The sequence below is a fragment of the Ictalurus punctatus genome, chromosome 13 (assembly GCF_001660625.3).
Source record: "Ictalurus punctatus breed USDA103 chromosome 13, Coco_2.0, whole genome shotgun sequence".
Classification (NCBI taxonomy): Eukaryota; Metazoa; Chordata; class Actinopteri; order Siluriformes; family Ictaluridae; genus Ictalurus; species Ictalurus punctatus.
In genome coordinates, this window is record NC_030428.2 from 6,112,705 (window position 1) to 6,125,948 (window position 13,244).

Below are 13,244 nucleotides of genomic sequence, written 5' to 3' on the forward strand. Positions count from 1 at the left end.
AACCCACAGTATTCACCAGGTATATTTTTGTGTGTTTTTTGTGTTAAATCTATGCAGGTCCGGCCGTTCCTGCCCTGACTTGGATGCTGCTCCCTCAGCTTTGTGTGCATAATTGTACTTGATGTTTTGCGGTTGGTTTTAGTGCTCTTTTTTTTTTGTCAGTGGCATCATATTGTAGTTTGGCTGTTATTTGTGAGTATGGCAGGGTTTGATTTGAATTTGTTTACGCTTTATTCTACCTTAGAGGAGTTTGGTAAGTGTAGAAAAGATGACTTCTGATTGCAGACTTCTTTAATATTTCAGTGCTGCATCTAGCTAGTAAGAAGATGGTTAAGGCTGTGCTGTATGAGGCACGAGTGGGTCAACAGGTCTTTCCTGAGGATGAAGTGCTTCCAGGTGTCGCCGTTCTGCCAATCCAGGCTTTTGGCACAGCAGTGGCTGTTCCAGAGCTTGGAGGTGTGTTGGGTAAAATCTTGACCCTGAACGGCCGCGGGCCGGTTCAGTAGACCCTGGTTGGCAGCTCTCTCTGAAGGAGCTGGAGTTGGAAATTAAGAGGCAAGAGTATCAGACACAGTTGCTACATGTTCGGGAGAGGGAGTTGGACACTGAGGGGAAGAAGCTTGCTCCGATCCATTCCTCACCAGTGAGTCAGCCTGCTTCTGATGTTATCCGACATGTTGGTTTAATGCCTGTTTTTAAAGAGGATGAAGTTGATGCATATTTTTCTGTGTTCGAGAGAACAGCGACTACGCTAAACTGGCCCAAAAGTTTGTGGACACTTTTACTGCACTGCAAATTGTCAGGTAAAGTTCAGGAAGCATGCTCTGCCCTCACTCTATAACAGAGTTTAAATTACGAGGTTGTTAAGGCTACTGTTCTCCACGCATATGAGCGCTTCCTGAAGCATAAAGTCAGAGTTTTTGAAACTCTGTTAAATCATCCAGCCAGACTTATGTTGAGTTCGCTCTGGATAATTCCACCTTGTTTGATAAATGGTGCTCGGCAAACAGTGTGAAGAGTTTTTAACAGCTTAAAGAGCTGATGTTGTTGGAGGAATTTAAATCTTGTCTACTAACTGGTCAGCAGTTAGTAGTGTATTTGAATGAGCAAAAGATTGATGTTCTGTCTAAAGCTGCCATTTTAGCCTACAAGTTTGTGTAAACCCACAAAATTCTTCTCGTAAGGATGCGTCCTTGCACCCATTAAAGTCATCCAATAAACCTCCCCAGACTCGCACACCCCCTGGCTCCCCTCCTGAAACCTGCAAGTGCTTTTACTGTCATGAGAAAGGTCACTTAACTGGCATGTGCCTAGGGTTAAAGCATAGAGGTAGGAGACAGCACGCTTCAGTTAGGAAGGTTAACTCCGCTGATGTTCTGTCCAATGTTTCTGTACCTCAGCCCAATGTTGAACATGTATTTGAATCGTTTTTCTCTTCCGGTCATGTGTCATTAGGTAGCGTAGAGGTGAAGTACCCTGTTAAGGTTTTGAGAGACACTGGTGCTGCTCAGTCCTTTGTTTTAGAAAGTGACGTATTAATTCGTATTAATTCAAGGCATTGAACTGACTGTTATTCGTGTGCAATGTGTATTTGGAAACTGAGGGTTTCTCAGGTCTTGTGAAGGTGGCTGTTCGCCCAGCTCTGCCAGTCAGTGGTGTTTCCTTTTTTCTGGAAAATGATATAGCTGGTATGGGTCTTCCTTACCTGAAGTTGTGTCTAATCCTGTGAATAATGGTCCTGATGTTGCTGCCCAGTACCACTCCGAGTTTCCTGCCTGTGTGTTAATGCGTGCCCAGTCCTTCCTATGTCCAGAGGAACCCTTGATGGACAAAGTCCAAGTTTGGGCCTGCTATGCCACCTAAGGGTGACAGCAGTCTTAGTTGCAAGTCAGATGTTGAGCTGCCCATAACACGTAACCAGTTAGTGGCTGCTCAAAAAGCAGACTCTTCTTAGCACACTGTTTTGAGTCTGTAGTGGAGAAGTCTGAGTTGGTGAATCATCCCATTGCTTATTTTATTGAGCATGATGTGTTAATGAGGAAATGGTATCCTCCGAGTTCTACTGATGAAGCAATCTAGGTGGTGGCCCTTTGTTCCCTCAGAAACCAAGTTTTAAGTGTATGTCATGTCCATGCTTGCTCTGGGCATAGAGGGGGATTCATAAGACATACCTGCTTGCACTGAAATATTCTGCTTGACCTGGCATGAAGGGTGATGTAGCACGCTACTGTCGTACATATCACACATCAAATAATAGTAAAATGTCACACGTCAAATAATAATCTAATTAATCCACTTGCACCACTACAGACCATTTTGATTAGAACTGAGCCATTTGAGCGTATTATTGTTGATTGTGTTGGTCCCCTGCTCAAGACGTTTTCGGTAATTGTTACACTCATGTGTGCTGCCACAAGGTTCCCAGAGGATCTCTCTATCCACACGCTCAAGTTAAAGACTGTCATTAAAGCACTTGTAAAATTCTGCACTACATTTGGCATGCCTAAATGTATACAGACCGATCGTGGCTCTAACGTCATGTCACAGCTGTTTTCTCAGGTGGTTCAAGAGCATCAAATTAACCATCAGGTCTCTAGTGCCTATCACCCTGAGTCACAAGGTGCCCTTGAGTGGTTCCATTAAACATTTAAGAACATGCTGCGCTCGTATTGTATGGAAACGGGGAAGGACTGGAATGAGTGTTCCACTTTTGTTGTTTGCCACATTCACTTACATAAACTATACCATGCTCGTGGCACGTCCCCTGAGTCAAAGCACAACTCTTCTATGGTTCCAGTAGTTCCTCTGCCTGCAGAGGGTAATGTCATACCTTCCAAGTACTCCCCAAAGGTAGATGGTCTACATCTATGTAGAAATTGTATGTCTTCTGTAAAAGTAAATGTAGTAATCAAGCCTGACTTGTTTCCCCTTCACAGAATGGAAGATTACGTAGACTGCATTGGCACAGCCAAGTTTACGAGTAAGCTGGACCTTTTAAAAGGTTATTGGCAGGTACCCCTCTCCCCACGGACATCTGAAATTTCTGACTTTGCAACCACAGAAATTTTCCTTGAGTATCCCGTCATGGTTTTTTGGCTCCGGAATGCACCTTCCACCTTTCAGTGCCTCATGAACCGTGTATTGGGGAGGTCCTGAATTGTGCTGCTTACCTTGATGAGGTGGTGGTCTACTCAGATGCTTGGGAACAGCACCTGCAACTGCTGGAGCGTGTGTTCACACGCCTCTCAAATGCTTCCTTGGTATTGAACTTGGATAAATGTGAATTTGGCAAAGGGGTTGTCTCTTACCTTGATAAACCTGTTGGGCAGGATGCAAAAATCCAAACCATTTGTGCATTTCCTGCTCCCAAGACCAGACAAGACCTCCACTCTTTTTTTTTCATTATGGCTGGTTACTTTCATTGTTTTTGTAAGAACTTTTCTGATGCTGTTTTACCCATCACTGTTACGCCAGAGTGTATTGTTCAAGTGGTCACCAGAGTGCCAATCTGCCTTTGATTCAATAAAACTCCTATTAACCTGCTGTCCAGATCTTTCTGCACCTGATCCGAACAAACCATTCAAGCTGCAAGTCGATGCCAGTGGCACTGGTGCTGTTCTTATTCAGGAGGATGACCATGGGGTTGATCAGCCTGTGTGCTTCTTCTCCAAGAAGTTCCTGAAGCACCAACTTAATTACAGCATCAGTGAGAAGGAGACCCTTGCCCTGTAAATGGCTTTGCAACATTTCAAAGCGTACCTTGGTGTCTTGCTCCAGTCCATGTGTGCACAGATCACAACCCACTAGCATTCCTGCATAAGATGTGTAACTCCAACCAGATGTGCTGGTCTTTGATTGTCCAAGAATTTAATCTGGACATCACCCATAGCACTGGTACACTTAATGTAGTGGCTGACACTGTGTGGGTGGTGTTGCAACCAGCAATATTCCACGAGTATGTTTTTGTGTGCTTTCATGTGTTAAATCTGTGCAGGTCAGGCCACTCCAGAACCCAGTCCGGGCCGTCCTACCCTGCCTTGGATGCTGCTTCCTCAGCTTTGAGTGCTGCTTCCGACCCAAACATGAAGTCATCTATTGCTGACAGTATTTAACGTCGACGGAAGCCAGTGCGATCAGCTTTGTTTTGACAATGCTCACTTGTTTTGTCTTTGGGTTGTGCTTGTTAGTCCGCTCTGTACTTTCTGCGTGATATTTCTGGTTTTTGAACTGTGTCTGTCCTGACTCTGAGCTTGATCTGCCTTTTGATATCTGTTAGCTGTCTAGATTTGTATATAGACACATTTTTTTGTATTCTTGTAAATATCAAACATTGCATATATTCACCGGTAGTAGGTGTGTGATTGCAATTTCTGTTGGGTGTGGGCATTTGTCTCTGTTTTTGGTAAGGGAGCGTAGGGAAGCAAAGTGTCTTTCGTTTGTTTTGTTTTCATTTTAAGTAAGTTAGTTTCCCTTAAACAGTGATTTGTTTTTGCTGTTTTGGCCTTGGTCCACACTGAAGTTTTCCACGGTTTGTTTATATTTATATATATATATATATATATATATATATATATATATATATATATATATATATATATATATATATATATATATATATATATACACACATACACATATGACATACTATTCACTCCACCTTACATAACCTTACACCTTACACAGTTTACGCTGTGCGACCTAAGCCTAGATGGGGTCATAACACCCATGCCTTCCAAAGAGTTCCACTTTCAACTAGTCATGTCCACAGAACATTCACCCAAAAGGTTTGAGGATCATCAAGGTGTGTTTTAGCAAAATGCTTTGTAACCCTTCAAAGACTGATGTATTTCAATCACCTTCTTCCTAATCATTTCTGGGATTTCTTCATGCTGTTGAAAAAGTTCTATTTAAGTGTTGATGTGATTGAACAGGGTTTGCAGTAATCAGGCCTGGTTGTGTCTAGTCCAGCTGAACCCCATTATGAATGCAGCTTCATAGATTTGGGAAATTAGTAACTATGGGGGCAAATTCATTTTCACATAGGCCCAGTTGGTATTGGATAACTGTTTTGCTTCAATAGTAAACGATATAATAGAAAAACTGGATTTTCTGATTACTCAGGTTGCCTTTGTTTTATCTTAGATTTTGTTTTCATTTCATTTCAAACACTTTAGTAAGAGATATACACAAAAACGGAAGAAATCAGCAAATACCCTGCTTGGAGGCTGATGTCTCAGCTGCTATGGAAGTGGTAGCCCAGTGGTTAAGCCATTGGACTTCTGATTAGAAGGTCAGGAGTTCAAATCCCAGCACCACCAAGCTGCCACTGCTGGACCCTTGAGCAAGGCCCTTAACCTTCAACTGCTCAGAGAAAATTGTAACCCGCTCTGGATAAGGATGTCTGGCAAATGCTGTAAATGTATTAATGTATGAAATGCTACTGTTTTATAAAATAGAAAGCATCGTTTAGTAGTGTGTTTGTCTTTGTCATTGCTGCATACACTTGATTTACATGTAACATGACTACATCTTTGGCATGATCCTCCATTGCAGAAATGCTCAATTGTACTGAACACTGTCAGAAATTGGATTATGAAAAAATAAATAAATAAATCAATTTAAACATTTAAATCTCAAAAGGTAAGCTTATTCATAATCAGTAGGACATATAATGAACCTGTGTAACCTTTTCATCAATTATCATCATAACATATTGATTTTATAGGACTTTCAGGACTCACACATTCATTACAACTATACAATTCAATACATGAATAACAGATGACTGAACAATAAAAGTATTTATTAACATGGTGATAGGGTTCACTAGGGTGATATTGGTGTGTCTGCATTCAGCATGTGGGCAGTGAGCATCTGGGTGTAGTGCTCCATCTTTGTGATCTACCATACGAGAGTTTGGACATGGATAACCTGTCTGTTCAATCCCTGCTTAAAGCTCTCAGCACAGCATTTTGTAGTGTTACAAACTGGAACTGAAATGGACTTATAGAATTATGTTGAACCAATTTCCAAAGGAAAAAAAAAAAAGTCAAAGTAAAATTGTTTTCCACCCATATGTCAGATGCACACCAGGAGGCCTTCTAATGCAGATACAAGACTTAGTCCAAAGAGTCCTCTGTATCAAAAGAACAAATAAACCACTCACCAGAAACGGCATCATCAGATCAGCAAAATAAACAAATGCTGCTCCCAGGACAAAACCAATAGCAACAGGAAGGAATGCAAAAGCCCCATATTTCCCAGATTTTTCTGCCATTTCAATAGCAGGGGCCAGCAGGGACCAATATGAGGCTGCCAACATCACCTGTGGATGAGAATAAAAAAAAAAAAAATTTTAAATCAATGATGGCTTGACCGAATACACAGAAGAACTTTCACAGTTCAAATAAAGGCATAAAATTACACCGACTCAATTCAGACACTCCACTACCAAAGGTTCTGCAACTGTTAACTTGAAATGAGGGCACTAGTTTAACCAATTCAGCAATGAAAAGCTGACCATTAACCCATTTTAAACCCATTCACTAGGCATGTGTAATATAATGATTGAATCATTCTTACAACATATTACACTGCCCTAATATCCAGTGACATTTATTCTGATTATATTATATTACCAGATCTGCAAACCTTATGCATTTTGTATCGAAGCTGTAAGCCTCGTCCCTCTTCTCTCATCAAACATGCTCTAGCCTGGACTCGCAGGCTCCCCTACATTTTTCAAGATTTTGATTTTCACTGATGTCAAATAAAATCTATTAATGTATGTTCACCTGTTTACTGTGAATTAGTGATGAATCACATAAAATTCACCATTCATTTGAGTTTTCACAATTTGCTGCTGGCAACAAACAGCTGCTAATAGCATTACACCACCGCCTCTGCTTAAACCTGAAATGACGGAAATACTCCTTTTCCTGTCTTTTTTTTGCTAGTAATTCTGGACTAAAATCGGTTAATGCCATTGTTTTATGTTAAATCACAAGAAAGGGAAAAATCAATATTGCACAAGCCATATATCTCTACCATAACCATAACTCATTGTTGTGCACTGCACGACTATGACAAACGAGGAGATGTCTTTGAGGTGTAATGAGAAAATGAAAACCTGTTTTCATTTAAGGATACGGATTTTGAGCAATGGGAGTCTTTACAATTTTAAAGAAAAAATATTAGTATATATACACTTGGGGAAATCCTGTACTCAATTCATCTGAAAACACAACAGGTTTGATATTGTATAGCTTACACAACATACTATATCTCGTCATTTTGGAGCTTATCGGATTTCAGAAAAGCAATAAAAGTACCTGCATTTTAGCCCAACAGTTGTATTCTTCAGCTCTTAATCTTTTGACATCTTTTGTACTCCTACATCTGTGCATGTGCACAAATTTAAACCATAGAAAAGAAGGAACCAAGCTTATCTATGCCTTTGGAAGTACAGACAATAGTAATAATAGACAATAATAGACAATAAAGACAATAAACAATTCCTACGGTGATTGCGTGAGGATAGAAACTGTGACAATTCTACGTCCAACCGTTCTACACTTTCAATATGCAACTTTTTTAATATAACCACTAACAACACACCCTAAAGGCTCAGTTTTTATTACTCATCAACTCAGGAGTTGTTTATTGTCTTTCCTTCAATAGATGCAATCAGCTGTACACTGGAGAAACCAAGAGGAGACTGGCTGATCATTATATTGAGCAATGATGAACATAATATTAATGGCATCTCTGTGTGCATCGCTAGTTGTTATGTGAGCAATGTATTGAGGAGCTCATCCACTTGTCTATTGAGGACAACAAGCTCACCTACACTCTCAAAACCCCATGGAATGAATGTCATGTTTTGACTACAGCCATTACATCAACCAATTCGGATAGCTTTTGCTTTCACTGACCGACAGTTTCAGAAGCACTTTGCGCCTGCACAGCTGATGAAGGACTTTTGTCCATAACACTCCTGTGTCTCTAAACATTCAGTGAACTATTTTTTACTACTTCCACAATTATTACATAAGTACACTGCAGTTACCTCTGGATTCTATATACAGTAAATATGTGTGATAATTTATTAACTATGTTCATATTTTTAGATGTTTGAAATCTACTACTCCATCGAATAAATAGTTTGTCTATTTACAAAATAATTTATTTAAAAAGTAGCTGGAAAACTGTGTTAAAACTAATGGCTCCCCTATGGAAGTCTAATGCAGTGGACCCATGTAGGCCCAGTAATGCAAATACATACACTGATTTATGATTGAAGAGAGAAAAAAAATCCAGCCAGTTGGTCATGCCAGGAGCTGTGTGTAACAGGCATTAGATTTGGTTTACACATTTGGTCTAATTTATCACAGCTACAGGTATAACATCCTAAAGAAGCGCTCTTCATTTTCTCTCCAGAGTCCAACATCCTCTGGCAGAGGATGATCGAAGATGTGTTCATTTGTCCCCAAGACCTTTTATTAATTAAAGCACAGGACCACAAAGAGACATCACCACTACATCTCATTCAAACCCATGCCCTTTTCCTTACAAATAGCCCTCATACACAACTACAGATACATAAAGAACCTAGGCTGGACAATAAATCATTATCAATATATATCGCAATATAAATTTTTTCAATAACAGTGATGTGATTTTTAAACACATTTCCGATATTTCGACATGCATTACAGCATTTATCACTGACTGATGTTCAGGGCGCAGGCGTCAGTTCATTGTATTCAAGCCAAGCAGAAAGAACAGAACATTATTGGCTACATGCGTGATGATGTACACCACAGACACGCAGCCAGTGCTCAGCAGTAGTAGGCTAAGCTCCAATGTGGCAACTTTTAGCTACAAAATGAGTATCCCTAACCACAATACAAATACGACTGAATGAGCTTCCACAAGTGAGGAGAAAGAAGACAAAATGGTTGATGAGAGGAAAGACTAATTCAGTGGTATGGTAGTGGTTCAGCTATCTAAGATCTGATAAACTTTAGGTTTCAGTGTGCTGCAAAATGTGCCGGAGAGTGGTGCCAACTAGCAGCGGGAACACATCAAATCTGTTCCGGCATCTGAAACAGTTCCACCCGATAAAATATTCTGAGAGTCAGAAGATGAGGCACCATAAAAGTTTAAGCCAACCTGTCTCTGAAATATCACCACCATCCCCATCCCCATCCCCAGCTGTGTCAAAAGAGAAACCCATGCAGCAAACACAGATGGCTGCATTCATGCATTATGACAAACAATCTAAACGTCATAAAGGTATTACTAAGGCTGTTACAAACTTTTTGTCTAAGGACATGATATCGTTTAGTACGGTGGAAAACGTGGGCTTCAGGAAAATAATGTTAGTCGTCGACCACAGATATGAGCACCGTGGCCAGAAATATTTTTCACTCACAGCTATACCTACCCTTTATGGTGAAGTCAGGGAAAGGGTGGAGGGTTAGTGTCATTTTGCGACCACAGCTGACCTGTGGTGAAGCCGAACCTCAGAACCATACTTGAGCCTGACAGTCCGCTTTATTGACCAAGACTGGAAGCTTGTCAGCTTATGCCGCTAATCAGTTTACTTTCCTGAGGATCACATGGGCGAAGCAATTGCAGCTGGACTTGGATGCGCTCGCCTCCTGGGGACTCGGCGAGAACCGCCACGTCTGCATCACCACAGATACAGCGATCTATTTTGATGCAGACCTGGCGCAACCGGTTGTGGTTGATTGGGAGCAGGCTGGGATTATTGACACAAAGTTAGCTGATTTTAATGATGTAATAATGTGAAATGTTTGCTCAGCTCTTAAAAACACGTAGCAGGCTCTGACTGGAACCCAAACCTCTGAACAGTAACAAAAGAGTTTGCTGAAACCAAACTGGTGGTCTCATGGTTAGGATTCTGCACTCTCACTGCCGTGGCCTGAGTTCAATTCCCGGTCAGGGAATCTTTTTTGTTTTGTTTTTATCTTTGGATAAAGATTTGTGTTTTATAAAAAGACAGTCTATTTTCTGCAATCTGATAACGACGCTGCAACAACAACAAGCATGGAGGAGATTCAAGCTGTGCTGCTGTTGATTGTGATGTATTGCTTTGCTAAAGAGGTAATTGAGAAAACGCTGGAAAAGAGACATGCAGTGGTAGTAAAGGGAATTCAGAATGCTTGTAATGCTAGACTTAAATTAAGCAAACGGATTTTATCAGCTATTGAGGAGACGACTGAGACGAACGTGCACGAGCACGAGTTTTCCTGTATGAACAACGCCCAGCTCGCTTAAAAATATAATAAGTGGGTTAAGTATACTTTTTCATTGCGGGTTGCCGTGTCCAGTACCTGCTGTATTTCGTCCTCAGCATAAATATTAATTTCACATTTCTTGTTTGTATGAGGGCTTTTCAGAAGTTTGTAGGTACAGACATCCGTTGTGGGCGTTCTTGGCAGTTTTTCCTGAGGCTTTTACATTGGTCATCTCGATATCGGTATTATATCATATGGACAGAAATTGAGAAATATATCGTGACATAAATTTTGGCCAGATCGTCCAGCCTAAAAGAACCGTTGACAAAAAACTATCTGACTCAACATGTGATCTAAGAAAAGGTGAAAGAAAGAAGACAATCAACTTTACTAAAATGAACATTTTGCCTTTGAGCTGCATTAGTATTCAACAGCAATCACCATGTCCGCTTAATGCCTAATGCAGCAAAATGACACAGATACTCCTGAGGCTTCTTTTATTATTATTTTTATAGCTCACATAGGATAAATTAAATGGGAGAACTTCACACAGGACAGTTCAGTCCTGCTTACAAGAATGATTATCTGTTCAAGAGAATGAACTTTACTGTTGAGTGATGTATTGACTGGGGATGTGCTGAGTGGGCATGTGCTGAGTGGGGATATGACGAGTGGAGATGTGTTGAGTGGGAATGGACTGAACAGGGATGTGTTGAGTGGGGATATCTTGAGTGGGGATACGTTGAGGGGTGATAGGTTGAGGATGGATAGGTTGAGTGGGGATAGGTTGAGGATGGATAGGTTGAGGGAGGATACGTTGAGGGGGGATATGTTGAGTGGGGATAGGTAGAGTGGGGATAGGTAGAGGGGGGATATGTTGAGGGGGGATATGTTGAGTGGAGATGTGTTGAGTGGGGATATGTTGAGTGGGGATATGTTGAGTGGGGATGGACTGAACAGGGATGTGTAGAGTGGGCAGAAATCTGAAATAACAAATTTTCTCAATGTCAAAATATTTGTAGATATGACTGTATGCTTCACATTGATTTCCGTTAAACATACTGGCTCAGATAAACTTTACAATGGTTGGTTATTTTAATTCACAACACAGAGCTGGCAAGTCACTTGAAATTTCCTGAAGCAAAGTGGTTCAATTCATAAAAATGGGCACTACATCACAGATGTGCAGCACCATCACAGAGCTGTGAGGCAAAAATCAGAGAATAAAACATTAGGTGAAGTACAATTATCATACATATATATATGTACAGTGAGGGAAAAAAGTATTTGATCCCCTGCTGATTTTGTATGTTTGCCCACTGACAAAGAAATGATCAGTCTATAATTTTAATGGTAGATTTATTTGAACAGTGAGAGACAGAATAACAACAAGAAAATCCAGAAAAACGCATGTCAAAAATGTTATAAATTGATTTGCATTTTAATGAGGGAAATAAGTATTTGACCCCCTCTCAATCAGAAAGATTTCTGGCTCCCAGGTGTCTTTTATACAGGTAATGAGCTGAGATTAGGAGCACACTCTTAAAGGGAGTGCTCCTAATCTCAGCTTGTTACCTGTATAAAAGACACCTGTCCACAGAAGAAATCAATCAATCAGATTCCAAACTCTCCACCATGGCCAAGACCAAAGAGCTCTCCAAGGATGTCAGGGACAAGATTGTAGACCTACACAAGTCTGGAATGGGCTACAAGACCATTGCCAAGCAGCTTGGTGAGAAGGTGGCAACAGTTGGTGCGATTATTTGCAAATGGAAGAAACACAAAAGAACTGTCAATCTCCCTCGACCTGGGGCTCCATGCAAGATCTCACCTCGTGGAGTTGCAACGATCATGAGAACAGTGAGGCATCAGCCCAGAACTACACGGGAGGATCTTGTCAATGATCTCAGGACAGCTGGGACCATAGTCACCAAGAAAACATTTGGTAACACACTACGCCGTGAAGGACTGAAATCCTGCAGTGCCTGCAGGGTCCGCTGCTCAAGAAAGCACATATGCATGCCTGTCTGAAGTTTGCCACTGAACATCTGAATGATTCAGAGGACAACTGGGTGAAAGTGTTGTGGTTAGATGAGACCAAAATGGAGCTCTTTGGCATCAGCTCAACTCGCAGTGTTTGGAGGAGGAGGAATGCTGCCTATGACCCCAAGAACGCCATCTCCACCGTCAAACATGGAGGTGGAAACATTATGCTTTGGGGGTGTTTTTCTGCTAAGGGGACAGGACAACTTCACCGCATCAAAGGGACTATGGACGGGGCCATGTACTGTCAAATCTTGGGTGAGAACCTCCTTCCCTCAGCCAGGGCATTGAAAATGGGTCGTGGATGGGTATTCCAGCATGACAATGACCCAAAACACATGGCCAAGGCAACAAAGGAGTGGCTCAAGAAGAAGCACATTAAGGTCCTGGAGTGGCCTAGCCAGTCTCCAGACCTTAATCCCATAGGAAATCTGTGGAGGGAGCTGAAGGTTCGAGTTGCCAAACGTCAGCCTCGAAACCTTAATGACTTGGAGAAGATCTGCAAAGAGGAGTGGGACAAAATCCCTCCTGAGATGTGTGCAAACCTGGTGGCCAACTACAAGAAACGTCTGACCTCTGTGATTGCCAACAACGGTTTTGCCACCAAGTACTATGTTTTGCAGAGGGGTCAAATACTTATTTCCCTCATTAAAATGCAAATCAATTTATAACATTTTTGACATGCGTTTTTCTGGATTTTCTTCTTGTTATTCTGTCTCTCACTGTTCAAATAAATCTACCATTAAAATTATAGACTGATCATTTCTTTGTCAATGGGCAAACATACAAAATCAGCAGGGGATCAAATACTTTTTTCCCCTCACTGTATATACATACATATGTATATATATGTATACACACACACACACACACAGTATCTCACAAGAGTGAGTACACCCCTCACATTTTTGTAAATATTTGTTTATACCTTTTAAT

The 13,244-nt window shown here is 41.1% G+C and overlaps 1 protein-coding gene across 3 annotated transcripts in view; it reads right to left on the reverse strand.

The window, feature by feature from the left end:
- The window catches only part of slc39a11 (solute carrier family 39 member 11), a 159,477-nt gene that overhangs the window by 115,748 nt on the left and 30,485 nt on the right, over window positions 1–13,244 (reverse strand). For all 3 annotated transcript variants that reach the window (XM_017482565.3, XM_017482564.3, NM_001200685.1), the window contains 1 exon segment: window positions 6,167–6,325. In XM_017482565.3, the coding sequence (XP_017338054.1) occupies window positions 6,167–6,325 (159 nt within the window).